The sequence below is a fragment of the Choloepus didactylus genome, chromosome 9 (assembly GCF_015220235.1).
Source record: "Choloepus didactylus isolate mChoDid1 chromosome 9, mChoDid1.pri, whole genome shotgun sequence".
Taxonomy (NCBI): Eukaryota; Metazoa; Chordata; class Mammalia; order Pilosa; family Megalonychidae; genus Choloepus; species Choloepus didactylus.
Genome location: NC_051315.1, coordinates 68,725,251 through 68,751,099, shown reverse-complemented (window position 1 = coordinate 68,751,099; position 25,849 = coordinate 68,725,251). Strand labels below are relative to the sequence as shown.

The 25,849-nt window shown below is 36.7% G+C and overlaps 1 protein-coding gene across 9 annotated transcripts in view; it reads left to right on the top strand.

Annotated features, from left to right (window-relative positions):
• Positions 1-25,849, top strand: part of CCDC141 (coiled-coil domain containing 141) — a 232,839-nt gene that overhangs the window by 204,082 nt on the left and 2,908 nt on the right. For 3 of the 9 annotated variants that reach the window (XM_037848536.1, XM_037848537.1, XM_037848535.1), the window contains 6 exons: positions 6,852-6,992; positions 7,683-7,871; positions 10,393-10,576; positions 13,219-13,331; positions 16,984-17,100; positions 23,952-24,808. In XM_037848536.1, coding sequence (XP_037704464.1) covers positions 6,852-6,992; positions 7,683-7,871; positions 10,393-10,576; positions 13,219-13,331; positions 16,984-17,100; positions 23,952-24,808 — 1,601 coding nt within the window. Of the gene's footprint in view, positions 1-625; positions 6,510-6,851; positions 6,993-7,682; positions 7,872-10,392; positions 10,577-13,218; positions 13,332-16,983; positions 17,101-23,951; positions 24,809-25,849 lie in introns of those variants that run through there. The other 6 variants (XM_037848538.1, XM_037848543.1, XM_037848542.1 and 3 more) reach the window with 6 other exon arrangements.

Genomic DNA, 25,849 nt, shown 5'->3' with positions numbered 1-25,849 from the left:
TTAGAGAAAAACACGTAACAGCTGAGAGTGGTCCTCCACGTCCACACCCCCCTACACACACTTAATTCCTCTTCCCCCCATAACTCTAACCCCCAGCCCCACCCCAGACACTTCTTGAACCATAATCACCACCCTCCCCCTAGCTAAGTTCTCCTTTCAAAGGCTTACTTTTTCTGGCTAAAAAAAAACCCCAGATCAGGACAGGGTTCTTGACTGGAAATTGACAGCAGAACACAAAGGTAACCGTAATTCCAGATTTAACTCCATTTAGAGCAAAATGTTTCTGAGTCCATTAGGCATCAGTCCACTAGGAAAGAGGGTGGAGGAAAGGGAGGTGGTGAACCTGCTAAAACATTTTGTTTATGCCCAGTTTACACAATCTAGGCCTGCAAGTATCAATATTATCAAACAGCATTAAAGCATAGACTAAAGTCGGAACGTGAGAGTAATTGAACATTAATGGTGGACTAGTTCTAGAGTGCGCCTTTGGACCACAGGCAGTACAGGAAGAGAGGAAGGGGGCATGGCTGGGGGAAAGTGAGAGGAGGGGGCACCAGAGACCACTCAGATCCCGTTCAGCAGGAGAGAAATGGGAACTGACATCTAACAGTGATTTTCCTTTTAGCAGTGTGTCACAGGACTGCAGCGTTTATAGTCTGTGTTCCAGGGAGTCAACTCTGGCAAGAGACTCATTAACTCATCCGTATGAAAACCCCAGTGCAGCCTGCCCTGTATGTGGTAGAATGGTTTCTTCCATCATTACACTTCCACACTACACACTTCCACTGTGTTGTTGACCCAGCTCACACTTCCATCAGTAATAAGAATCTGTAAGGTTTTGTTAAGGAAAATGGCTGGAGAGCAGTTGTTCTCCCCAAGGCTACAAAATCTGGATTCAGCAGCCATGGCACGAATATTTTACAGTCTTTCCCCAAAGGTATCTTTTCTTTCTGTTTTTGTTTTTGTTATTGTTGGGTTTTTTTTATATATACTCTTGTCTTGCTGAAAATCTCCCTCCCTTTAGTGATGGTTCGATCTACACTTACTGAAAGCACAAGTGGGCCTGCCAAGGATTATTCCCAGATCCCTGTTGCTCAGATTTCATTTCCCAAGTGCTGTGGCATTTATGGAGCCCAACACCCCCCTCCAGGCCCTGCCCTGAGTGGTTCTATTTTCAGGGACTGCCTCATGATGACTCTGTGTGGGGAGGCAGCCAGCCAGGACAACAGATGTCCCTTCTAGCCAGGCACAGTAGGGACGCCTGGGGATTGTCTGTACCGTAGTAGGAATGAGCAACTAGATACGTGGGGATTTGATTTAGGAATCCGATATCACTTTAACATGCTCTCAAATATTAAGAGAAGTATTCTCCCCAATTGTTTCTCCTCTGAACCCAACTAATCTTTGATCAAGTTACAGTTTCACATTATAGGATCTTTGAAACTCTCTAGTCCTTTCCTCTTTCTCTTTCTTGTGGAAATATAGTAGCATGTCACTGTAGCAGCCGCACGCTGGGCGTTCCACCCAAGACAAGCCTAACAGGAAAATAATCAGAAGGAAAATTTCAGTGCCCATTAGTAAAATGAAGATATGCGCGTATCCTAGTTTGAATTGTGAAGGTCAGAGCATGAACAGATGGCCACATATCACAGTGATAATAATATTTGACATCCAGACATTATTTTTGTTATCATTACTAGTCTTTGGGTATAGATACCTAAAACATTATGTAAAATTAAAAGTGGTATGTTACACTAATTTTTTTAACTGTGTATAAAAAAAGCCAGATACCCTGCCAGGGAACTAGATCAAGCATAACATTTTATATCTTTAGCTGATTTTAAAACATGTTGCTGTGCTTCCAGTGTATTTAAAGTGCTTCTTGGAAGTTCACAGGCTCTGAGTTGAAATTGATTTTAGAGGTTGTCTAGTCCAATACCTTCATTTTTCGGATGAGAAGAGGGGTACAAGAACATTTATTAGGAACCAGCACACTTGTCACTTGCTAAACTCTGAATTCACCATCCACTTAATGTTTTGGTCACATTCAAGCACTGCGTGGTCTGACATTAATATATCTTTCTTTTTTCTGTGCTTTCTTTTTATATCCCTATTTTCTGGTATATCTGTTAAAAATTCTTTGTATGGTCTGATATAAAAGCACAGTTTATTACAGTTTTTTCAATGAAAATTAGTCTCAACTATGTCGAGGTTAACTTACGTGGTCTTAGCCGCACTTAGGATCTTTAGAAAAGGACCCCATACCTCATGGCAAAATAATGGGAGGTGCTCTTAATTTGATTTTTTTATGTGATGCGATGTTTCTTACAGACAAAGAAACTGTGGTCTTTTGCTTTGATTATCTTTGGGTAAAGTATTAGTTTTTTTTTTTTATCATTTCATACACTATATAAGGAGCATCATTAGTTACTCATTTTTTACACATCTAAATTTAGAAATGTAATAAGTTACTATTGAGCATGTTTTCTTCTTACAACCTGACCAAAAAAATTGCCTTTATATTTATATGCTGTTAATGGGGGAAATTTGTAACTAGAGGCACATATTATGGGTCACAAACAATTACTTTGATGAAAAAGGATAGAATGACAGAATTGGGTTGGCATCTGTTTACTAAAAATAATTTTTCAGACAGAAGCTTACAGATAATTATATTGCTTAGCCTTAAAATATTTCCACTATAGTAACACCTTACCCATCAGGAAGTAAGCAGAAAAGGAATGTGTCAGAATCATGTGCTCCAGTTACAAGACTTCTTTTATCATCTTGGATAAGTTGGTCATCTGAATTCCAGGGATACAAATCAGATTAGAAGAAGTAAATTATTATAGGGGAATGGCACTGCTACAGATGCATACCTGTATAATAAAACCGAAACCACTGGACTTTGTATAGCACTTTGCCATTGACAAAGTGACCACAGACACCTGCCTGCTACCAGGAAAGGAAGCAGAAACAGGTCTTGTGTAGAGGGGCAAAACTCCCTTCCAGGCAGCACTGTGGTATAGTACAGACAATAGTTACTTCCCAAGTTGATAACACTAATTCGCCATTAAAAAAAATAAATTATCTCCACTCAACAAACCTTTAATGTGACTACCATGTGCCAGGCCATAAGAATCTTCAGGAGACAGTTCAGAGAGAATTAAAGCCTGTGAGGCTCCATCGTCACAGCTGCTTGTTAATCAGGCTCCATCCTGTTGAGGGTTCATTATTATATGGAATTGAGTCCATTTGGGTGGTATGTTTCAGAGGATAGGAAAGATCATAATTTGTTTCAAAACCCTCTATTCCATATGGTTAAAATCTTTTTAAAATGTGTGGCTTAAAATATGGAAAATATTACTATGTGGAATATGCCTAAAGAATATAGACAGTTGAAGTTTAAAACCATAGTTGTCGTATCCAGGTCATAAAAGTTAAGAAAGATATCATGAGCTTGCAGAGTGAATACAATACTAATTACTGAGACATGCTGTCATCTACAATTACAAATGGAACAACTGTTTTCTCTTTACAAGCTGCCCCATTTTCTGCCACCACAAGACTGACTCCCCCAGGAAGAACAGAGTCATGGTTGCTGAATGGGAGAAAGCCAAGAAAGTCATGTCCCAAGATATCTACAGTACTAAGACTTAACATTCTACCATTAATAGTTGTGTCAAATCCTTTGGGTTCAATTATGAGTCTTTGGGTGCCTTCATTTCGAAAACAGGCATTCCTAGGAGATGTGACCATTACACCCTTATGTTACTGAAAATGACTATTAGAAAACTTCTGGAGTGGGCAAAATGGTGGGCAAGAAATGAAACTCATGAAGTAGACATTAAGAGAATGAAAACTGATTACCCGTTCTGTATTTTTGCTTCTGGTCAAATCTGTGTCATATTCAAAGGGGAGACTTTCTTTTTAAATTCATTCCCCAGTTTTAAAATGTCCCATGTCCCTCCCATGAGTTAGCCTTGCCAGCAACAGACTTACAAATAGTATGTTCTTGTGCCAAAGCCTCCTCAGCCAGCTTAGTCAAGACTAAGAATAGCAAGCCAGCCTTGCTTCTTGACAGGCTCTTTCTCTTCTCCTTCTTCTCAAAAGAAGCCTTGTTAATTTCTAATCCTAAGAGGGGGCTTTCTGCTCTCTGGGAAATTGGTGAAGATGCTCATTCTACTAGTTTTACAAGAACTACAGTTTCAAGTTTTAATATATTTTTTCCTAATCAAAACAATATTTACTTAATGTCTTTATGCCTTGGCAAATATGGAGTAGCTGTAAAGATTTCTAATAAAACAACTTTATTTTGGCCCAGGCTTTGGGTGTTTTCTTTTGCTTATGTGTTTAAGCTGAGCACTTGTCTTTGCCATCGCCACCATACCCTATTGCTGACAAGCTAACTAAAGTTAGAAACAGCTGCATGAACCATGACACCCAAGCCAGGCAAACATGGTACTCAGTTACTTTAAAAATATGACCACAAGGTATGTGGGGATTATATGGGAAGTTAAGTTTTCATATTGGAACGTCCAGGTAAGAAAATTAAGCCAGGCTAAATTTTTCTATTGTTGAAGGTAGTTCACGCATACTTCCTTCCAGTTGTCCTGAATTTGAACTGGGAAAGACACAGGGATTTAGATTTAAAATGGAACTTCAGTAGGACCAAAAGAGAAAGTTCCAGTAACTGATGACTTTTATCAGGAGAGCTCATGTGTCAGAAAGAAGCTGATCCCATTTCACATGCCTACATTTTTTGAACTTATAAATCATCTCCAGTGGAAGGGCATACATTCTGAAGCAAACAGAAATACAATCATACTCATCATTTATCAGTCTTAAATTTCTTAATTCCAAGTAGACTTAAAATTTCATGTTTAGAATTAAAGTCTTAAGGATTAGCCTTTCTCCATTCATCATACAACTTTTCAAATAGACATTGATCTTTTCCATGTAAATAAGCAGATGTAATCCAGTGGTTATCAGGATGATGACAGAACCCCTCTTCTTTTCCCTAGATTGAAGTTCATAATATATGTAATGTTCCTATAGGGAAAAAAAAGAATTTAAATTTTATTGTCCAACAGATAATGTTAGTGGTAGAATATGTTTTTTTAAAACAAGAATTACTGGCTCCCTCAGATATGGTCATTATTACAGATTCTGACTTTGAGGGAAAAAAAAGTTCCTGCCAAAGTTATATGTGAATAACTAAGGATGTAGTTCCCTTTGTATCTCAGTCCCACATAATTAAGCTCATTTGTCCTTTGCCACTAAATCAAACACATGCATATTTAAACTTTGAATGTCATAGAAATGAAATAGATGTTGGTTATTTCATAAATACACCATCTGAATCTGTTTTTTAAAATATCTTCCTAAGCACTAATAGAGAAATAGTTTTCAAATTTTGATGCTATAGCTTTTTTTCAGTGCTGCTGAACATTACTGATTTGTCAATTAAAATATTTTATGTGGTTTCTTGTGCTTGATTTAGTTTGGAGCTTAAAACTAATGTTCAACAATTTCATTTACCATATAAAATAAACAATACCAATTAAGTGTAGGTTTGTCAGATGCAAAAATTGCATCAGTGTAATAATTTCCATGTTTGCAAGTCTGCTACGACTTTATAGATAATTGTCACCAAGAAGTGTGAAAGATGAGGTCAGAGTTTTGTTTTCGCAGTGTGCAGAATTTGAAATGAACATCTTGAGAAAGCATTTTCCAGGGAAAATATGGTTTTCTGCATTAGAAGTCTAAAATTTAGCATGTGCACAGTGATTTATTTCCTCCCAAATAATTTGTGTGCTGTCATTTAAAAGAATTTTAATGTTTTTCTGATTTTTCTTACCATAGCTCAAATTTATCAACCATGACATTGTTCATTCTTACTGTTAAATGCCTCCATATAATATGAGAAGGTTGCTGTTTTATAAAGAAAGAGTTGCCTACCCATGTACTTATCCTTCTTGAACAAAGAGAAGGCACAGAAAGTGGTGTGTTTAATGGAACTGGACTGCTTAGAATTTTGGTGCACTGGTAAAGTTGAACTGTTTTAAAAGACTGTCATAATCTATATCCTATTCTCAATGCATAGACATATACTTTGTTTATACACAAATTAGTTTTGCCATTACTGGCTGCAACTGTTGCTTTATTTTTTGTTTTTGAAGGACCTCTGAGGTTAATGGCCCGTCCCTAAGAGGTAAATCTCTTCTGGAAAATGCTCATTAAAATAAAGTTCTCTTCCTACAAAATCTCATATTGGGTCTCTTCTTCCACTCTAGTAAAATTCTAGGTTGTCTAATGTCAACACTTAATTGACCTCTGCAATATGAACAGCTCCTCAGCACCTTAATGTATTTCTACATGACGGCTGTAAGAAAGCGCTAGGAGAAGAGGGATCTAGGACAAAAATTAGCACACAGAGAACGAATGAATAGAAAAAAACAACAAATAAATGCAAATAAGAAAATTGGACTTGTTGAAAGTCTATGATATGTAAGAAACTTTCTTGCTTGAAGGCCAAAGGAATATTCTGTATCTATAATCCTAATTAAAAATCGAAAGTACTATGATTATATATTATATAATTATATTATATATTATAATACATATTATAATATATAGTAAGTATTATCATTTATAATCACTTATATTTGGAGGATATATTTATATTCACATTATATGCCCACCTCGTGGAAATGTTTATTAAAAATCACCCTGAATACACTTTGAAGATTATGAATATTTTGAAGTGTTTAGACATTTTGATTTATTACAAGTGAATATTAGTGTTCTTATTTTAAGGAAATCATCTCCTTCTTTTCATTGAACTTCAGCTCAAAGAGTCATTCAAAGATATCAAAAAGAAATTCAACAATTTGAAGTTTAATTACACCAAGAAGAATGAAAAAGCACGGAATCCAAAGGCTCTTAAATATCAAATTCAACAAGTTGATATGTATATGGAAAAAATACAGGTAATGAGCAAGCGGTGTCTGTGTGTGCATTTGCATGTTATTCCAATTATTGAAAAATCATTTTACATTTCAATTCTAAATGCCCAGCCCTGGAGTTTTTTACAGTTTGGGGACTAATAAGGTAGTTCACTATTTTTATAACAATTAAGATCTTCGTGTAAAATATATAATAAATTGACATATATTTATATAATAAATTGAGAGAGCTCTATAATGATTTCTGGTTTCTGCCAAATCTACCCAGCCCTCTCTGCTTCCATTCTTTCTCCCAACACACCCCTCTTCCTCTTCTTGTACTGGCCCATTGAAGGAACTTCTTCTTTATATTCGCCTTGATTATCACATGTAACAACTAGATTATTTGAATGTCTTTCCCAGGAGACAATGAGCTTATTGAGGTCAAGTATTCAATTTTTGATACTTTTTTTTTTTTTTTTTTTTTTGGTAATCACATTACCATTCTCAAAACCTGGACTAGACCCTGGTATATAGTAAATTCTCTATGTTTGCTGAATGTTGACTCAATATTGAAAAATCCTTTACCTCCAAAATACATTTGTAATAATTATGATTTTAACATATCAGAACGGAGGAAGCTACATAGGTTTTTCCAGCCTTTTCTTCTCAATATTTAATTGCTATAGTGTTATAAATAAAAATAGAATGATATTGCATTTTTTTTTTGCACAGGGTTTGAAAAGGAAAATGGAAAAAGTTGAGAATAAAACTTCTGATTCTTTCTTAAATTATCCAAATAATAATGTCCTTTTGGAGGCCATAAAGGATTTGCAAAAACATGTGGATGAGTTTGACAAAGTTGTGACAGATTACAAGAAGAATTTGGACCTGACTGAGCATCTCCAGGAGATGATGGAAGAGGTATTAATTCATTGCTGATCTTTACTTACCAAAAATGAGAAAATGGTGGCAGGGAAGTTGACTTTCTGTATGTAGTAAAATGGCACTTGCTATGAAACACAATTCTAGAATAGTGTTCTATGTGATTCTGATTCAATTCCATGGATTGACTCAGGGTCTATGAGAAGTCATGTAATAAAAAGACATATTAGGCATATTAGCATGGTATTCTGCTCCAACTCAAAGAATTGTGGAACCAACTTCTATTCACTGACTGCTTGTAATTTTCTTTCTTGAATGTAATAAACACCTTGCATTTGTATAAACTTTGGTTCCTCTTCTAAATCCTTTCATCCCTTCTGTACAATTTTATTCTTCCCCAAAACTTCTCCAAACCTTCTGAGATAATTGGGGTAGATGTGCTTATTCTTATTTTACAGATGAAGAAATTGAATTCCAGAGAATTCACTTGACACATATTGCAATTATGAATTTAAACATGGTAGGCTTCTTAAATTAGCTAAATAAATATTTCTATCTAGGCCATACTGAATAGTTTTCATAGTTAACAAGGTTGGATTTTGTCATTCTATTTTCCCCAAAAGGGATTGTGATGATATTGTCATGACTTTGAATGATTAAAGACCATAAGATTCAACACAAATTTTTCCTATCTTATTTTAATCATTGGGATTTCATCTCTCACACAACTCAAATCATTAAATATATCTGGGCAATAATGCCTCCCAATCTTCAGTGGCATGCTTTCTATACCTTTGATTAATCCAGAATAGTTTGAACAGAGTCATTAATGCTTTTTGTTTCTTCAGTTTAAATATTGTAGATATTTGATATGAAAACACCCTGAGAATAAAACTGGTAGGAATTAAAAATAACTTTTAAAGTATAAACATTTAGAAAACATATAGATCTTTAAAATACAACAAGTTTGAAAATAATGAAAATCAAAAGAAAAAGAAAATTACTACTACCCATTAACTCACTACTCAGATATCTCCATTCATAATTGAGAGAATATTTTCTAGCCATATATAAATGTATTGATTAATTGATAAATGGGACCATGCTGTATATACTATTTTTTTTGATGTTATTAACTATTCTCTGTGATGTAATTTTTAATGGTTGTATCATAATATATTTAATCATTCTCCATTAATGTTGCTTTAAAAGTTTATTTTGCTTCTTCAAAACAAATGTTGCATTAGCTGTTATTGCTATTAAATCCATATATCATATACCTTTCCATGATTATTTCCTCAGGATAATTTTCTAAAGTGATTGTCAAAAGGATGTATGTTACAAGGTTTTTGTTTATATTGTCTAGCTGCTCCTCAGAAAGATTTTACTAATTTGCTCTTCCCAGCAACTTATGAGAGTTCCCATTCTTCCAAGCCCTCATCAACTCGAGACCTTTAATCATCATAGAATCATGTTCATGCTTGTGTACTGCAAGATATCTGTTTGAAATACTCAGAATGGCTTATCTATTTCATAAAATTTGAAAAGATTTAGGAAAAAACTCATTTTTCAGGTATAAAAACCATTATTGGTGTTATTTTTATTACTGTTGAGAGAATACATGGTAAAGTACACATAAAATATATCAAATTTGACAAGTTAAAGTTATTATTTGTACACTCAATATGGAAGAAACTCTATTCTTGAAGGTCTTGAGTGTTCTTTGTAACCCTTTATTTTGAGAGATAAAACATCTATCCTTCTTGTCGCTAATGCAGTTGAGTTTTTAGATTTAACACTGTGTTGAAGAGTATCAAGACAATCTGTCTATATCTGATATATAGGTTTTCTGTAGCTCTGTGGCACGTATTTAAAGCCAGCTCCTAACAATCATGTTTTTCTATTTCTCACCCAGCATAAGTGCTTCTGGCCCATGTCAGACACATTCCTTCTATCACAGTTATTTATTTTTAGTGAGAAACTCTCTCAACTCTCCACTGTGCTTAGACAATGTGACCATGTATCTTCTATTTTAAAAAGGTCATATACTATTCTGTAGATGGTATTTCCTTCAACCATTGACTAAATCGCATTCTTCACAGAGAATTAATTTATAAGATTATTAATCAGGTATAATGTACTTTCTCCAGATATTGTTAATGATTTCAGTTAATTATGTTGGGTATTATGTGTTAGCGGCATTTTCTCTCTTTTATTGAAAAAAATGTTTCTTGTATAAACATTTCAGTGCCAAATGTTTGCTATACTACCTGTTCTTGTAAATCTGCAACATTTCTCTTAGGAATTATACTTCGGCAAATCTAAGAAGGCAGGAGAATCAAACGTCTTTCCATACTTTCTTATTTGCCTCTAATATTCAAGTGTGAAGGCATAGTGTATATATATATATATATATATTTCTTTATTGTGACTTAGAAAGTTCACACTGTAATGGATATGAAGTTTGAGGAAATTAAAATTTGACACTTCAGTGCTCAAAATTAAGAGCTTTAGAAGAGTGGTGCCTCTTTAATCTACACTTTGTCCCATTTTAACTTAGTGTCACTTTTGGTATGAAGATGCAAGTGCCACAGTTGTAAGAGTTGGGAAATACTCCACAGAATGCAAGACAAAAGAAGCTGTGGAAATTCTTCACCAGCAGTTCAATAAGTTTATCATGCCTTCAGTGCCTCAGCAAGAAGAAAGGATTCGAGAAATCACTGACCTTGCCCAGCGCTTATATGGTGAGATCTCTTTTCAGACAGCCAGTGATTTGGCATTGAACAAATCTATACTGAACCTATTTCAGCAGAAAGTAAGAGCACAGCAGGATCCTCAGGATCCTCAGTACACTGACCTGGTCAGGGAAATGGCTCACGATAAGAGCTCACATCTAGCAAAAATAAACAGTAGGAAGCAGAGGAAGGAACTTCTCACAGCAGGAGATGAAGCCAGCTGACTTTTAACTACCTTGTGTAAATCCTCCTCTATTCTCTTTTCTCACCCATTCCCTTTGATCACCTACAGGGTAATAAAACCCAAACAATATCTAGGACCCCTCCCCCGCTCCAAAGAAAAGTAACTCCCACTAGAATGATTCCTTGAAAAACATACAAAACTCCTGTAAAAATTTAAGCAAGCGTAGAGCTAGGACTGAAGCCTCGAGCCTTCCTGTTTCCTGTGAAGGTTGTGGTTCATGTATTGAAGAAAGAGCTAGAAATTCTCCCTTGCCTTCCTCTCACTTGTGAATTAAATGGGAGAACTCAAATGATCGTCTCACAAATTCTGCTTTCCTCTCCATGACTAGGAAAGATAATTCAGTTGTCAGCCCAAGAAGTCCTTCTTTTTAAGGAAGGAGGCAGTCATTGAGAAGCTCCCCTAGATGATGGCAGTCCTTGAGGGCTCTGAGGAGTAAGTCTCGTGAATTCCCTGATCTTTCCTATGAAACCAAGAGCAGTACCAGTGACGAGGCAAATCCTGCCCAGAAAGAAGACAGCAACAGGTGGTTCCGAACGCTTCTTCTGGCCGCTCACAGCTGCTGACGGATGAATATTTTCTCTTGTAACATGAAGCATTATCCATGGACAGCCATACAAATTTCGTAGAACAGTATATACTGCACGGCCTAATATGATAGTACTGAGAATGAATTTTTCATGATTTTCCAAAGGAAAAGGGTAGTAACATAAAAATAGTAAAATAAGGATTGAAAAATTAATGAAAACTAATATATCTTCTTTCTGTAGTTACTGTTTAAGTGCTCTAAAAAATTTTGGAGGCACACTGTTTCCAAAGCATTGTCTGTTTCCCTCTATTATACTTTTCTCACTAGAATTATCACCTAGATGTTATTTGTTTGTCTTCTCTACTGACTATTAGGTGGACTTATTTGTTTGTCTTCTCTACTATCAGCTCCTTGAGGGCAAGGGCAGTGTATTTTATCACTATATTTCAGTGCCTATTCAGTTCCGGTACATGGTAAGTACTCATACATCACCATAAAAGTTACAGACTCCTTCCATCCTACACCATCCATGATCCTGCTTTGGTTGTCTTCCTGGCCTTCATCACCAACTGATGTATTATATAGTTATTTCTTTGTTGTCTGTCTTTCCTTACCAGAGAGTAAGCTCCACGAGAGAAGGGATTTTACCTGTTAGTTCACATTCTAAGTTCTTAACAAGTATTTGATGAATAAGTGAGTCACTGAATGAACAAATGAATGATGTGAGTCTTCATCTGTTCAGTATGAAAGCTGTGCATTTTTGAAAATTTGTAACAGGTAAGGTACTTATTGCACACTTACTGCTGGCCACTTAAGCATTATTGAACCCAGAATTTTGACTCAAATAATACATTTACCTCAAAAAGAATTTGAGTACCTGTTATGTAGTAGGAGCTATGGCTGATATAAAGATAAATAAGACCTAATGCCTACATTTAGGAAACCACAGTCTAGGCCTAGAAGTCATGATATGGTAAATGCAATGAGAAAGGGATGAAATGTGCAGCACAGCTTGGCCTAGGCTATGGAATCAGGTAGCCCTGGATTCAAATCCCTGCTCCTCTATTTATTGGCTGGGTCACCTGGGCAAGTTAACCTCTTCTGAGCCTCAGGTTCCTCATTTGTAAGATGTGGATAGTCATAGAACCTACCTGAGAATTACCTTGGATAATGCTTAGGAAGTGTTTAGCCACAAGCAAATAATGAACATTCACTATGTCGTAGCTATTTTTATTATTGTTCCAATAGGGAGAGACAGAATCCAGTTGGGGAGTATTAAGAGCATTTTCACAGAGATTTTGGCATCTGATGCACATCTTGAAGAGTAGGTTGGATTTTGACAGCAGAAATATGGAGGAAGGAGGGCATTTCTGTTGTAGGAAAGAAAACTGAGTGGCTGTGAATGGTTCTGAGGGAAGAGTTAGTGATTCAGTTTGGACAGAGATTAAATTCATGAAGGAAGGAATTAGGGTGACATATATTTGGAAGACACAGGTTGAAGCCATATTATAGAGGGCCTTGAATGCCAATCTGAGGAATTTGTACTTTTCTAGGAAGTGGAGAACCACTGAATGTTCTGAACAGGAGAAAACTTGATTAGAATTGAGTTTTAAGAGTATTATTATAGCAATATTATGTAGGTTACATAAAAGTGACATGATACATCAAATATAACTATTTTTCTAGAATATCTGACTTTCCAAAAATAAAGAAGCCTTTTTTCTTTTATTTATATGTTCAGCAAGTATTTATTAAGCACTTACTATCTACCTACCAGCCCTTATACCTGATGCTGAGGAGATGAGTTATGCCTGGGCTTTTTTTTTTTTGTCTGCTAAGGAGTTGACCTTTAAAAGTACTTTTATCTCTTCTCTTCCCTAGGTTTGGAAGAAGGGCAGAAATATGGTGAGAAAATAGTGACAAAATACAAAGAGGTTCTTGAGTCTGTTGCGGAATTATGTAGCTCTCTCACAGAACTTGAAGAAAAGCTGAAGGTAGTTTCTTCTTCTCAGAATATTTATTTCCAAGTGATATAAATAAAAATGTGTTGATCAAGTGTCTTCTTGGCAGAGATGTTCTAATAGAAATTCTCAAGGGACATAATGTGCACATTTGTTTCACAGCTTTCTAACATAATTATCTGGTTGTTTCTGATAATTAATTCTGTTTCTTTTCATCTCTGCAGAGAAAAATATAGCTGGGAATGAGGGCTAAACACAATTAAGGTGTCTCGTTTACATTTTCATGGATCATATCCTAAAGGATAAATGTGTTCCATTAAAACCAAAGTAATGTCTGTATTAAACAGCCTATATTTTTGCTTATAAACAATGGATGTAAGGGGGTTTTTTTCCTCCAAATCATGGCCCTAGAGAAAATAAAACTAATCTTTCAGGTATTATATTCATTGAGCATTTAACTTCATGGAAATATTAATCTAATCATTGATGTCTTTCATGGAATAAAAAACTAACAGTAAAAAATATAGAAAAAACCTGTTTATGTCTATAAGCAACCCGTTAAAAGAGAGAAATACATATGTTCTTTTGTCTTTGTCATGTCTAAAAAGGGTCTGATTAATGCTGTTTTTACAACTGGCTGAAAGAACTGGTTATTTATTTAGCAAGGTAATTAAGAGCACAGACTCCAGAGTAAAACATTGCTGCTTTGGAATACCAACTCCCCAGATTATTAGATTTGTGACCTTGGGTAAATTACCTAATCTGCCCTAGTCTCAGGTGCCTGATCTGCAAAATTGAAGAAATAGTGGCAACTAATTATAGGGTAGACCTGAGGGTTGAATGCACCAGTGATGACACCCATGATTATCACTGTGGTTATCGCTGTCACTGAGGCATAGTGGGGCCATTGCAGTTTAGAGTAGAATTGTATTTATTTTGGTCAACCAGCTTTCTCATGCATTTCCATGTCATAAATTTCAGTACTTATTCCATTCAAAATTGTTTTCTAGGCTTTTAAATCAGTAGGTGCTCAACCAAACTATATTTTTCCTTTGGTTAAGGCTTTAGATTTTTTTCAACTCTTTTGCCATTTTAAATAACACCTCAATGAACATCTTCATGCAAAAAGCTTTTTCTTTCTTTTATATTATTACCTATGGATTATATATATTACCTATGAATTGTTAATGTTTCTAAATATATATTGTAAATCACTTTCCATAAATGTTTTAAAATTATAATGCCAACAGTAATGCATGAATGTACCTTGTATCTCATATTATCTTTTTCAACATTTATCATTTATCATTTCCTCCCCACCTCTACCCCACTCTCTAAAGGGCTTGCAAATTACTGTGGAGCTGCAGTTTGTTCTCCTGACTTCAGATACCCAGGCTAAAAATCACTGCTTTCTCTGACTCTTTGTTCTCCCTTATCTATATCATCCCTCCTATTTACATTATTTATCTTCAAGAGAGATCCAACTCAATAAAATCTGTCCTATCCAAGCCATATCCCACTCTAGCTTCTACCCTCCATGGCTGTTCTTCCTGAAGTAATTATTTCCATTCCCTCTTTCTATTTTTTCCGCCCCATTCCTCTATACACCCAGTAGTCAGGATTCTGCCCTCTCTTTTCATTCCCAAACCACCCTTCAATCCCCTTTTGCTCTAGTCAGGAGCCTCCTAACTATACTCCCCAGCTCGAGTATTCTTCCTAAATACAGTTCTGTGTCATTTTTGCATCCAAAATACTTCACTACAGATGCTTCATTGCTTTCCAAATAAAGTCCAGACTCAAGGCCTTCCAATGTTCTGAGGCTCAGTTGCCTTTCCAAACCACTGTGCTTCTACATTCATCATAGATTCCAGTCCTGCTGGTCTTCAGATCATTCCCTGGAGTTTTCTACTACTGACACTTTGAGTACATGATCTTCTATCTCTGCTTATTGAAATCCTACCATCTCTCAAAGCCAAATTCAAATATCGCCTCCACCGTGAGTCCTTCCTCAACTATAGCACTCCCTCCCTGATCTCCCATAGCACTTTATGTTCTTTCTACCATACTTATCATGTATAACTGCCAATACCATCACAAACACTTGACTTTTGTATACTCAAGGAAACCCCATGGTTCTGTTCAGTTTAGAGTCCCCCATAACATGTAACACCATGCTTTCTCTAAAACATTTTCCAAAAAGCTTTTGGCATTTGTAGTAAATGCCCAAAGGATTGGGACAGAGAAGGAAAATCACTCAGTAGCATGAAAACGTTTGTTGTGGGTAGGTGTAGAAATGAAAAAGGGCCTGACAAGAAAAATAAACATCAGCATTGCCATACACGCTACAACCTGAACAAAAGCTTGTCAAAAAATGCATACAAACACTACAGATGTTTGCATGAAAAGCAAAGATATCTGGACTTTATGTTTTTAAGGTTGATGTTATAGCTCTCTTTTATAGCGATTAGTAAAAAGTAGGCCCAAAAAAATCCTGTCCAGTTTGAAATTATGATAATAATTCTTTCCATTTGTATGTCAGTTTGAGATGTACAGAGGATGTTCACTTAGATTATCTCCAGTGATCACCCAAATAATCTTGTGATGGAGATGAGGCAAATGTTGTTTTCTTGTTTTAGAGGCAAAGGGATAAATTCAAAGGGTATAAATGCTTTGCCTGGAACCTTATTCACTAAGTTCTGGGTCTGAAATTTTAATTTAGATCTTCTAATTCAAAATTTAGCATTCTTTCCACAACAGCTGCCATTTTGGAATTAGGTATCAAGTGTGTACTGAAGCAGAGTAACTTATCCAGTAATTTCAACCAGTTTAGTTTTAGAGTTAAGACTAAAACCCAAACCTTCCCAGTAATGCATCTCTCGGAATCATTCTTCTGAGTCAGTGTAGTCAATGAACTTTGAGAAGCATATTTGTTTCTTTAAAGCATATCTAATAATCATGTATATTCTGGATGACGAGAGAATCTTCTGCTGCAGTAGCCTCCCCATCCTAAGCTAGTGTGTGACTTGGAGTGCTTCTGGGTCTTTTTACCTTCACAAAGTCTTTGAGGCCTCACACTGGCTCTACAGTAGTTTTCATGTCCCCTTAGTTCCACGCCAAAACTGAGCCCCATGAAATGCGGGAGCAAGATATCACTGCCCACACGAAACATCTTTTGTGCTCAATGTTTTTTTTTTTCTTTACTATACTCAGTGATATTTCCCTCCTCTTTTCAAAAGTCTCCCAAACATTTTGCCTGTGTAAATCCTTTAGATTTCCCACTTTCTTCTCCATCAGAGACCTTTAATCATTTCTACCTCATTGCTACTCCCCAGACTCTCCTAATGGTTTAAACTACTGTGTACAATGACTTCTTTCTCTAGAAAATTCTCCTTTAGGAGTATCTTATTGTAACAATTTTTCCCTACATTTTTTCCTGCTGGGCCTTTTAACAACCAATTATTACTGGCGATGAAGTTTATCAAAAGAGTGGGGCAAGAGGGAAGGGGAATGCTGAGCTTGGGGGGATAATTTTATAAATCACATCATGGGAGTACCTCAGTCTCTTGTGGAAAACATTTGCTGAAAGGTTGCAAGTGGCCTACATTTTCTTCCAAGTGATTATTGCATGGCACTGTTTTTCCAACTTTCCTGGCCCAAGTTCTCACTAACCATTTGCTTTGTACAGCAGGGAGCCGTTTTAAAGACAAATCTGAACATGGAAGACTCCCATAATGATTGCATTGACCTACTAAAAGAACCAGCAAGAAATAAGCAGATAATACTCAATGAAGAAAGGATTAAGGTAAAGAAAACTACTAAACCTCAGCTGTTTATTCATTACTTTTGTTTTGATGCAGAGTCATTGGACATTGCAAAAAAAAAAAAAAAGTAAATCAAAACCTTGTCTAAGCTAATTGAATCTCCCAGTGTGCAATGTGAGTTTCCATTACTTTCAGTCTACTCCTCCCTTAATCCTTCTCTCTTCTATCCCATTGACCTCCTCTATTAAATGCTGGAATCAGAGTGTTGCACAGTGGTTTGGGGACTGCCAGTCAAAGGCTATAATATCACCCCAGACCACTTCTATTTCCCCTGTCTCTAGTTGCCTTTCCTTTTGTCCTTTTATATTCAATCTCAACTTCAAATTTTACTTCTTCCTCTTTATTATAACACAAAGCTATGATTTTTATTGTTTTACACGACCCAATGAAAAGTCTTAGTACATGAAATTTGATAGTATCTTGCTCCAACAGAATCTACCTCCAGGATATTTCCAGGCAGATGCATTGAAATATAGAGTCTAGCTGAAAACCAAATACTAAAGTATTTAGAGAAATGTTTAAATTATTTTAAAACCTACGCAGTTACAGATAAATTGAAGCATGTATCAAAAACTGCAAATACTCACAAAATTCAAATGTATCATGATTTCAAAAGTATTTAAATCACAACATCATTGTGGATCTTGGGCATAAGCTACTCACTCTCTATTCATAGCTGCTGTACTATAATTAGCTCTTGACTTTTTGCTTTGCCAAGTTTCCTGCTCCCAATATTTCCTGTGGAATGGAAGAGGAAGAAGAGAAATAAGCGGAGTCAACATTATTCTCAACTATCCCTATATTAATAAAACATAGTTGTTTTTTTTTAAATTCCCCATTTGTGGCAGTCACTTTATGGAGAAAGATTTATTTTTCCTTGAAATCAATACAGGTCTTAGAACTTCCTTGTATGTCCTTTTCCAAAGGTTCAATCTATGTCAAGGTCTAGTGTGATTATACAGCCACCAGGCAGCAGCTACCTTTAAGCGAGCTGCCTTTTTGTGTACCCTAAAGCATTTAAATACTGGTTCTTGTCTAAAGCAAGGGAAAACTGCTGGACTTTGGTCATATTTGACCTTAACCTTGAGTCAGTGGTCTTCAGCTACTCTGATTTTGTCTAAGTCAGTGTTTCTCAACTTCAGCATAATTGACATTTTGGCTAGGTAATTCTTTGTTGTGAGGGAATGTCCTGTGCATTGTAGGGCATTTAGCAGCATCCCTGGCCTCTACCCACTTGACGCCTGTGGCACCCTCCCTGCCCTGCCCCAGCTGTAACAACCAAATTTGTCTCCAGACATTGTCGAATGTCCCTTGGGGGGCAAAATCACCCTTCATTAAGAACCACTGGTCACTAAAGAATAACATTAAATGTACCATGCGCTCTTAATTAAGTTTCTAAGAGTTGCTAAATCCAAAATTACATCATTTATTTTATATTATTCTGCACATTTTGCTACATCATGAACTAGGAACATTTACTAAAAACTCAGAAACAAAAGCTATTACCACAAAAGCAAACACACTCACTTATAGTTAGTAAAAATGGTGTTCCTTGCTTCTATTTATTTTTCTTAGAAGAAGAAACATTTCTTTAAATATAAAAGCAAGATTTACTGTCATTGAAAAATAGCTTCTACTTCATAGTTCAGGATTCATATAAATTAAAAGGCATGATACACCATAAATTAAAAAGTATGGTAGACCATCAGTCATTTAAGTTAAAAGTTAAGGAACATGATTACAGCTGTCAACAACTATGGTTGACATCATTTCATTATGCATTCTGGTGCAGTTGGTACAGACAGCAAAATGAAAGGGTGGCAGTAATCTTCACTTTTAAACAGCTCAATTACATTTACCCTCTCTTATCATGCTATATTTTTTATATTAAGGTCAGACGTAACAATTCCCCAAAACACCATGTGGGCAGACAACAAGAAACACCAAAGCTTGTCGCAAAATCACTACATTCAATTCTTAAATGATGCTATTCTTCCTAGAAAAATTTTTTGAGTCAGAAAGAATGATGCCACCAAACTATTACAAGAGTATATTCATCACAGGAATTTTTCCTGGAGATAAAAATGTGTAGTGCTTCTCATTTTTCTGGCCCAAAATGCAGCAGGTGGAATTAGGCAATTCATAAATGCTGTGAACATTGCCCTGCTAACAGATTCGTGGTGGCATTTTATCTCCAAGGCAAGCACTGAAGCTAAATCCACAGTAATGTCTGAAATTTCCTGAGGTTAAATGGAAGTACATAGTATTAAGAGACTCGCCTAGAGTCCCAAAGGAACTATTCAGTGGAAGATGAATCCTTCCATTGCCGGCATTTAGAGTTATAGAATTTTAGTGCTAGAGGGACTTAACAATCATCTGATCAAATCTCATTTTACAGTTGAGGAAACTGAGGCCAAAAGAGGTTAAATATCTTGCCCTCCAAAAAACACAGGAAGTTAGTGCCAGAGCTGGGCAGGTTGCCCCAGTTTCCTAATTTCAGCCACGTACTCCTTCCACAAGACCAAAAGAGAGTGCCAAAAAAATGTTGCATATAAATAAGCTGTTTTGTAATGATACTGTAGCTTTCCATGCTACACATTTCCCTCTTTCCATTTCATGTGTTTCCATGATGATTAATAAAGCAATAGCTTGGAAGTACTTTTAGAGCAAACATTTCAGTGGAGGGCTCTCATTAGACTAGGTGAAGAAAGTCCCTGGACCCTCCTCTCTTAACTCTGTTCACCTGGAAGGTGGATTCTGGATTGTGGAAGATGTTATTGAGATACTTGCTTTAGTAAAAATGGGGAAGAGGACAAAGGTGTTCTCCTTCACTACCTTTCTGTACCTTTCTCTTTAACCTTATCCACCCAAAGTACACAAAGATACCAACTCATCTCTTGGCTGCCCAAAGCCACCTCCAAGAGCCTTCTCCAGAAATGTGTTTCATAGATTGAACCCTAAGCTCAATATCCTTCTTTATCCACTTCTCATTTCTTTCGTTAAATCCTATGTATCCCAAGGCAAGATTATCAGTTGGGAGATATTTTGGAAGGTAAAGTCCTTATGATATCTCTTCAGATTTACCATGTCAATGGCTCCCTGCTCAATATGCTTTAAGGATTGGTTCTGAACTTTAGCTGGATGGATGTAGAAAATCATTGTTTTCTGCCCTACCAGACATTGTCTGCTACATGGTCATGACTGTAAATCCAAGTAATTATGACCATCAGTGAAATGAAAGTTCAGAAATCATGATAGAGATAAGACCTGAAGCTATGGATTTAGGATTAATTGAAGTTAACTGTTCATTAGATATGAAAGTTGGTGAAATCTTCGAGGGGGAGTATATAGAGAAGATCAGAGAGCTTAAGAACAAGACCATAGGTCATTTGTGTATTTAGAAGGTAGGAAAAGAAAAAGGAGCCAACAAAAAAGACAAAAAGCAGTCAAGGATATAAGAGAAACAGGTTGAGAGCTGAGCTATGTTTTGGTGAATTAGATCTGAGTTTCCCAGTCATTTTGCCTGAACTTATCAGACTCATGCAAAAATACTCCCTGTCTGTGCTGACATATATAGATTTATTTACCCCTTTCTGGAAAATATACACTCACATACATACACACACACTTTTTTTTTTAACTGGTAATGAAGATGATTTCATGGTGGGGAAATATAGAAAAATAGTTGGTATGTTGAATGTTTGGATACCATTTTCATAAAGGAAAACTAGGTAGATCCAGGAAACTGAAACTCAGTGGGCATAAAAGGAATTTCAGTAAAATTTGATAATAACAATACAACCTGAAAGTTTATGTGCATTTGAGAATAAAGGCAGATATGCCAGAAACCAACATGAATTTACTCAGAGAAACATCTATTACCCTTACCTTACTTGCTTACTGAGATGATTATTTAAAGGGTAGTCCTAGTTAGTGCCATGTACATAATTTTTCATGAGTTCAGGAAGTCATTTGATAAACACACTCATGATATCTCTTTTAAGATAAGTGGAGAAATGCAAAAGGAATGAGAGTTTGGTTGGATAGTAACTGTACCCAACCAAATTGTAATAATTGTAGAGTGTTAATTCATCAATGTCATCTTAGAAGACAATCAGCCTTGGGGAGACATCTGACTTTGCCCTAAACTGTAGCAGCCAACATTTTTATCAGTGGTATTAATGGACAGAAACTTGGTTACCAAACATATAGACATAAAACTGAAATAAATAATTCCTGCAATGGGTGGTAGAGACTCTAAATTCAAAAAGATTTCAATAGGCTATAAACTAGATTAGTACCTGAAAATTAAATTTAGCAGAGATATGTTTTTAAAATTCTCAGTTGTGTCTTTAAATTAACTGCCCCAATATAAGATAGAGGAAGTAAGAAATTCATACTGAAAACTCAGTATAAATCAATGGTCCAATGTAGTTCTTATAAAAACAAACAAAAAAAAGAACAAATACAGTAACTTCAATACAAACGTATCATATAGATCAAGGAGATTAAAATTCTACTGATTACTTCCCATCTGGAAAGTAAATGAATTCTGGAAACAAACATGTTTAGGATGACATTAATAAGTTGAAATGTTTCCAGAAAAAAATTGAGAAAACTACTTCTCTCTTACTGTAAGTAGAAATTATCTGGTACTGTTATTTTCTGTGGAGAGCATTTTGGGAATTCTAGGGGTGACAAATTAAATATCCTTGGATTCCCTTCCTGAGTTTGGTACCAACTAAAAGTAAGACAGAGGAGTCAGCAATCAGTAATCAGTAAAAGCTGGACTGGAGGACGTGGCTTAGATGGACATCTCTAGTGGGTTTCCCAAAACCTCAACCCTGATTTAGATAGCCTTGCCCACCCAGCCACTTGGGTGCACAACCAGACAACCACAGGCTTCCCCTAGAGGTGTTTTTTTATGCCTTAAAGCTAACCTGAATGCTACTATTTGGTGGAAGGCAGATTCAAAAGAGAAGGCATTAGAGGTACTGAGCATAACATGCTCAGTTCCTTCTTCCAAAGCCTCATTTAGGTAAGTCCATTCTTCTCCAGTAGGAAGTGAGGAGTGGGGAGAGAAGCCTGGAGGGTCTCCAAAGTTGGTGTAAATTCTCAGATAATTTTAAAGCATTATTTTTCTCTGGAATGGCATAAGTTACCTGAAGAAGTCATTAAGGAGTTCCCCTGATAGCTCCGAAGATCAACAAATGTCCATCTCCCTGCTCTACTAGGAGGAGCTTATAGCCCAGAAGATGACCAGGATGATGAAAGTTCTGGGAGTCAGGCAGAAGCAGATGGTAGCCTGGTGATGTTTAGCCCAAAGAAAGAGTCACAGAGTTTGTGGGACCAATTCTCCAAATAGTCAAAGGGCAATTAAATAGGAGAGCTCCAGGAGGCCAATACAGATCCACTGGTGTAAATTGCAGAAAGCAATTCAAATAGAGCTTCCAGGAATGTTGTAAAGGAGATTCATCACTGAGCAGGAGGTTGGATCAAAGTCCTTAGGAGGAGAATAAATGTTCTATCAGGAAGAGATGGCAGAACTAAACTGTGGTAGGCAACCACAGAAAGGAGGAGCATTCCCTACTTGGGCATGTGTTCAGATATTTTTAAGAAAGGAGAGGGACTCTTAAGAACTTCTAGCTTTTATTCCCAGTATTTGAACTTCTAAACGGCTGGAGGAACGCAATTTCTCTATGTGGATTTATGCTTTCTTTAAGAAGTCATCTCTGTAGGATAGATGTGTTTTTGCTTCTACTCGTCACCTGAGAACACATGTATTGACTCAAAAGTCACTAATAAAGTATATGTCGAGAGCAGGACTATGGGCTAAAAAGAATAAGTCGGAGTCAAGATAAGTTAATTTAAAATGCATCCAAAATGCTGAGGAAAGGCAACTTGCTAAAACAAGCAGGTTGGGATAGATGAGAACCCATTTAGCTTCAGTGTTCTTGGGATTCTATGTCAGAAGGGATATTTGAGCCTCTTGTTAAGCTAAAGATGGGCATGCATTATTTGGAGGTAGGGTAGGACAGTATAAGCCAGGGGAGGTATACTGCTAGCTACAGCTCTTGGCATGGCCTACACTCCACATAGGACAGAAGGGTAAGTTCAGGTGTTGTTCCATTGTATCTTGGTGTGTTCTTTTGTGAAAGCCCACAAAATGTGATTGTCCCATTAATATCTACCTCCCCTATAAGGCTGTCCTTTCCACAAGGGCAGAGACTGTTTCTACTTTTGCTCACCATTATAGCTCTCTGATGCCTAGCATGGTACCTAGTATATAGCAGGTGCTTAATATTTTTTACAATGTGAGAATAGAGCCAAGGAGTTTTAAGAAAATAAAACCAGTCATTAAGAATGGCTATCTCGAGAGAGGAGAGAGGTTATTCTGGGAGGGTCTGAGTCATCACCTAACAAGGGGGCTCCTATATTTAGGAACCCTGTTCACATGGAGTATAGACAAATAAAACAGACAAAGGAGTTTTCTGGTTGAAAGGGACTCTTCAGACCATGGTTTGAAAGACACTGATCCAGTGCAACCCTTCCATTACAAAAGAAAAGTAGGGCTTTCTCTCTTCTATTCCATAAGATCTATCATATTTCACTCAGAGCTCAAGTCAGTTTTACAATTCTTTAGTCATGGGGTGGGACTGCTCCCAGACAGACAAAGGGTTTCAAGTTCTGTGATCCATGTGCCAGGTCTCTAAGCTTTGATTTGCTATAGATTTTCTCAGGTTGGCCCTCAGAAGTTGAGTTTCACTGTAATTGGACCTGAAAAAAGAAAAATGAATGACTAACTCAAAGCTTTGGCTTTTCTCCTTTGAAGGGACAGGCACAAGGGGCAGCTATGTGGGCCATCAATGGAGCAGGGGAGGATCAGCTGCCACAGGACCCAAAGCAATTGCCCTCTGCCAAAGAGGGTGGCATCCAGGACCTGTTCCTGCCTGAAGACATGCTATCAGGAGAGGAATATGAGTGTGTCTCACCTGATGACATCTCCTTGCCTCCACTCCCAGGAAGCCCTGCGTCCCCTCTTGCACCATCTGATATGGAGGTTGAGGAGCCTTCCAGCTCTTCCTCCCTCAGTGTTCACATCAGCAACTTCAGGATGCAGACAGGGACCAACGGTCCAGGGGAGGCCCAGGCATCTGGTCTCCCACCACCTGTGGATTTTGCTGACACTTGCAATGATAAGAGAGAAATGTTTTCAAGTCATTTTGAGAGACCTTATCCCCGACTCAAAGCTGAGCCCCCATTAACTTCCCAGGGATTGCTGGAAAAGAGCACTGCCTTCTGCAAAATCAATGCTAAGCATCCAGAGAGCATGCTGAGTGAAGTGCATGGGAAAGCTTTGCACCAGCATCCTCAGGCTCAGGGAAGCTTGCTAGAAACACAGGAAAAAATGCATGCTGATAATAACGTCACTAAAATCCGAGATAGGCTGCATGCTTCCCCTGATGCATTCTCAGGCCTCCGGTTTCAATCAGCCACCAACCAGGGTTGTCCGAGGCCAGTAGTCCCCCGGGAAGAGATTAAAAGTACATCAGCAAAGAACAGCATGGTCAGCCTAGCTGGTCAGGCACCTACTTTCTCCAGGCTCCTGTCTAATGTAACTGTCATGGAAGGTTCTCCAGTGACTTTGGAAGTTGAAGTAACAGGATTTCCAGAGCCTACACTGACATGGTGGGTAGCCTATAATGACAAATCATAAACAGAAACAAATTGAATCACTGAGGAAATCATTCTGTGTGCACAAACTTAAAGGTTTAGGGCTAGCTGATTAATATTCTATGATGCTGCAATTCTGCATGATTCAATATCACATCAAACCCCTAACTCTCATTTTTGTAGCAGCATGGCTAATACCCTTAAGAGAAGTAACCACATAAAATATAATTTAACAAACTCAAAAAGCAATGTAAGTTAGTTGTGCTTCTTTTGTTTTTTGTTCAATTTAACATTTCACATTTCTGAAGATTGTGGGTTGATATTCTATCACCTATTTCTTCGTCATCATAGAATTTCCTTGGTTTAACATCCCTTATTCAATTAAAAAACATAAGAACTTGGGTTTTTTCCTTTTCTTTTATTTACCTATTTCATCCTTTCCTTCTTCCCATCAGTCACATGCCACCTTTTTAACATTTGGTTGTTTTACTAAGATTCCTTCTTTTTTTTTTTTTTATGAATTTCTTCCACGTGAAAGGGAGAATAAGAATATTTCTTTCACAGTTGCCCAAGGTGGCAGGTAATAAACTGATTTTTGAAATGTGGTGTAATCACTGAGCTGTGAACAAGATGATTTCACTCTGGCGACATCACTGTTTTCTAACTTATTTGTTTTGGTAAAAGTAAATGCAGAGTACAGTTTTTGAACCACTTACTGTTGTTAACAACAAATGCAGTTCTAATTTCCTCAATATGTGGGTTACTTTTAAACATTTTGAAATTTTTTATCCTTTACTAGATTTATTTGAGGACAAAATGACACACATAAAAGTGAATTTAGATTTATACACTAAGTAAAATGGCATACATTTATTATACTGTTTCAGGAGACATTAAATTAACAGTGTCAATTGTGTGTGCCTATCGATGGTACTTGAAGTGTGAACAAGTTATCTAAAGTGTTTGTGAGAAAACTAGTTTCTCAGTTATTAAAAGAAACTACACTTGTGTCAATAATGCAGCTTCTTATGCTTTCTGTTTTATTTTGTGTTTTTT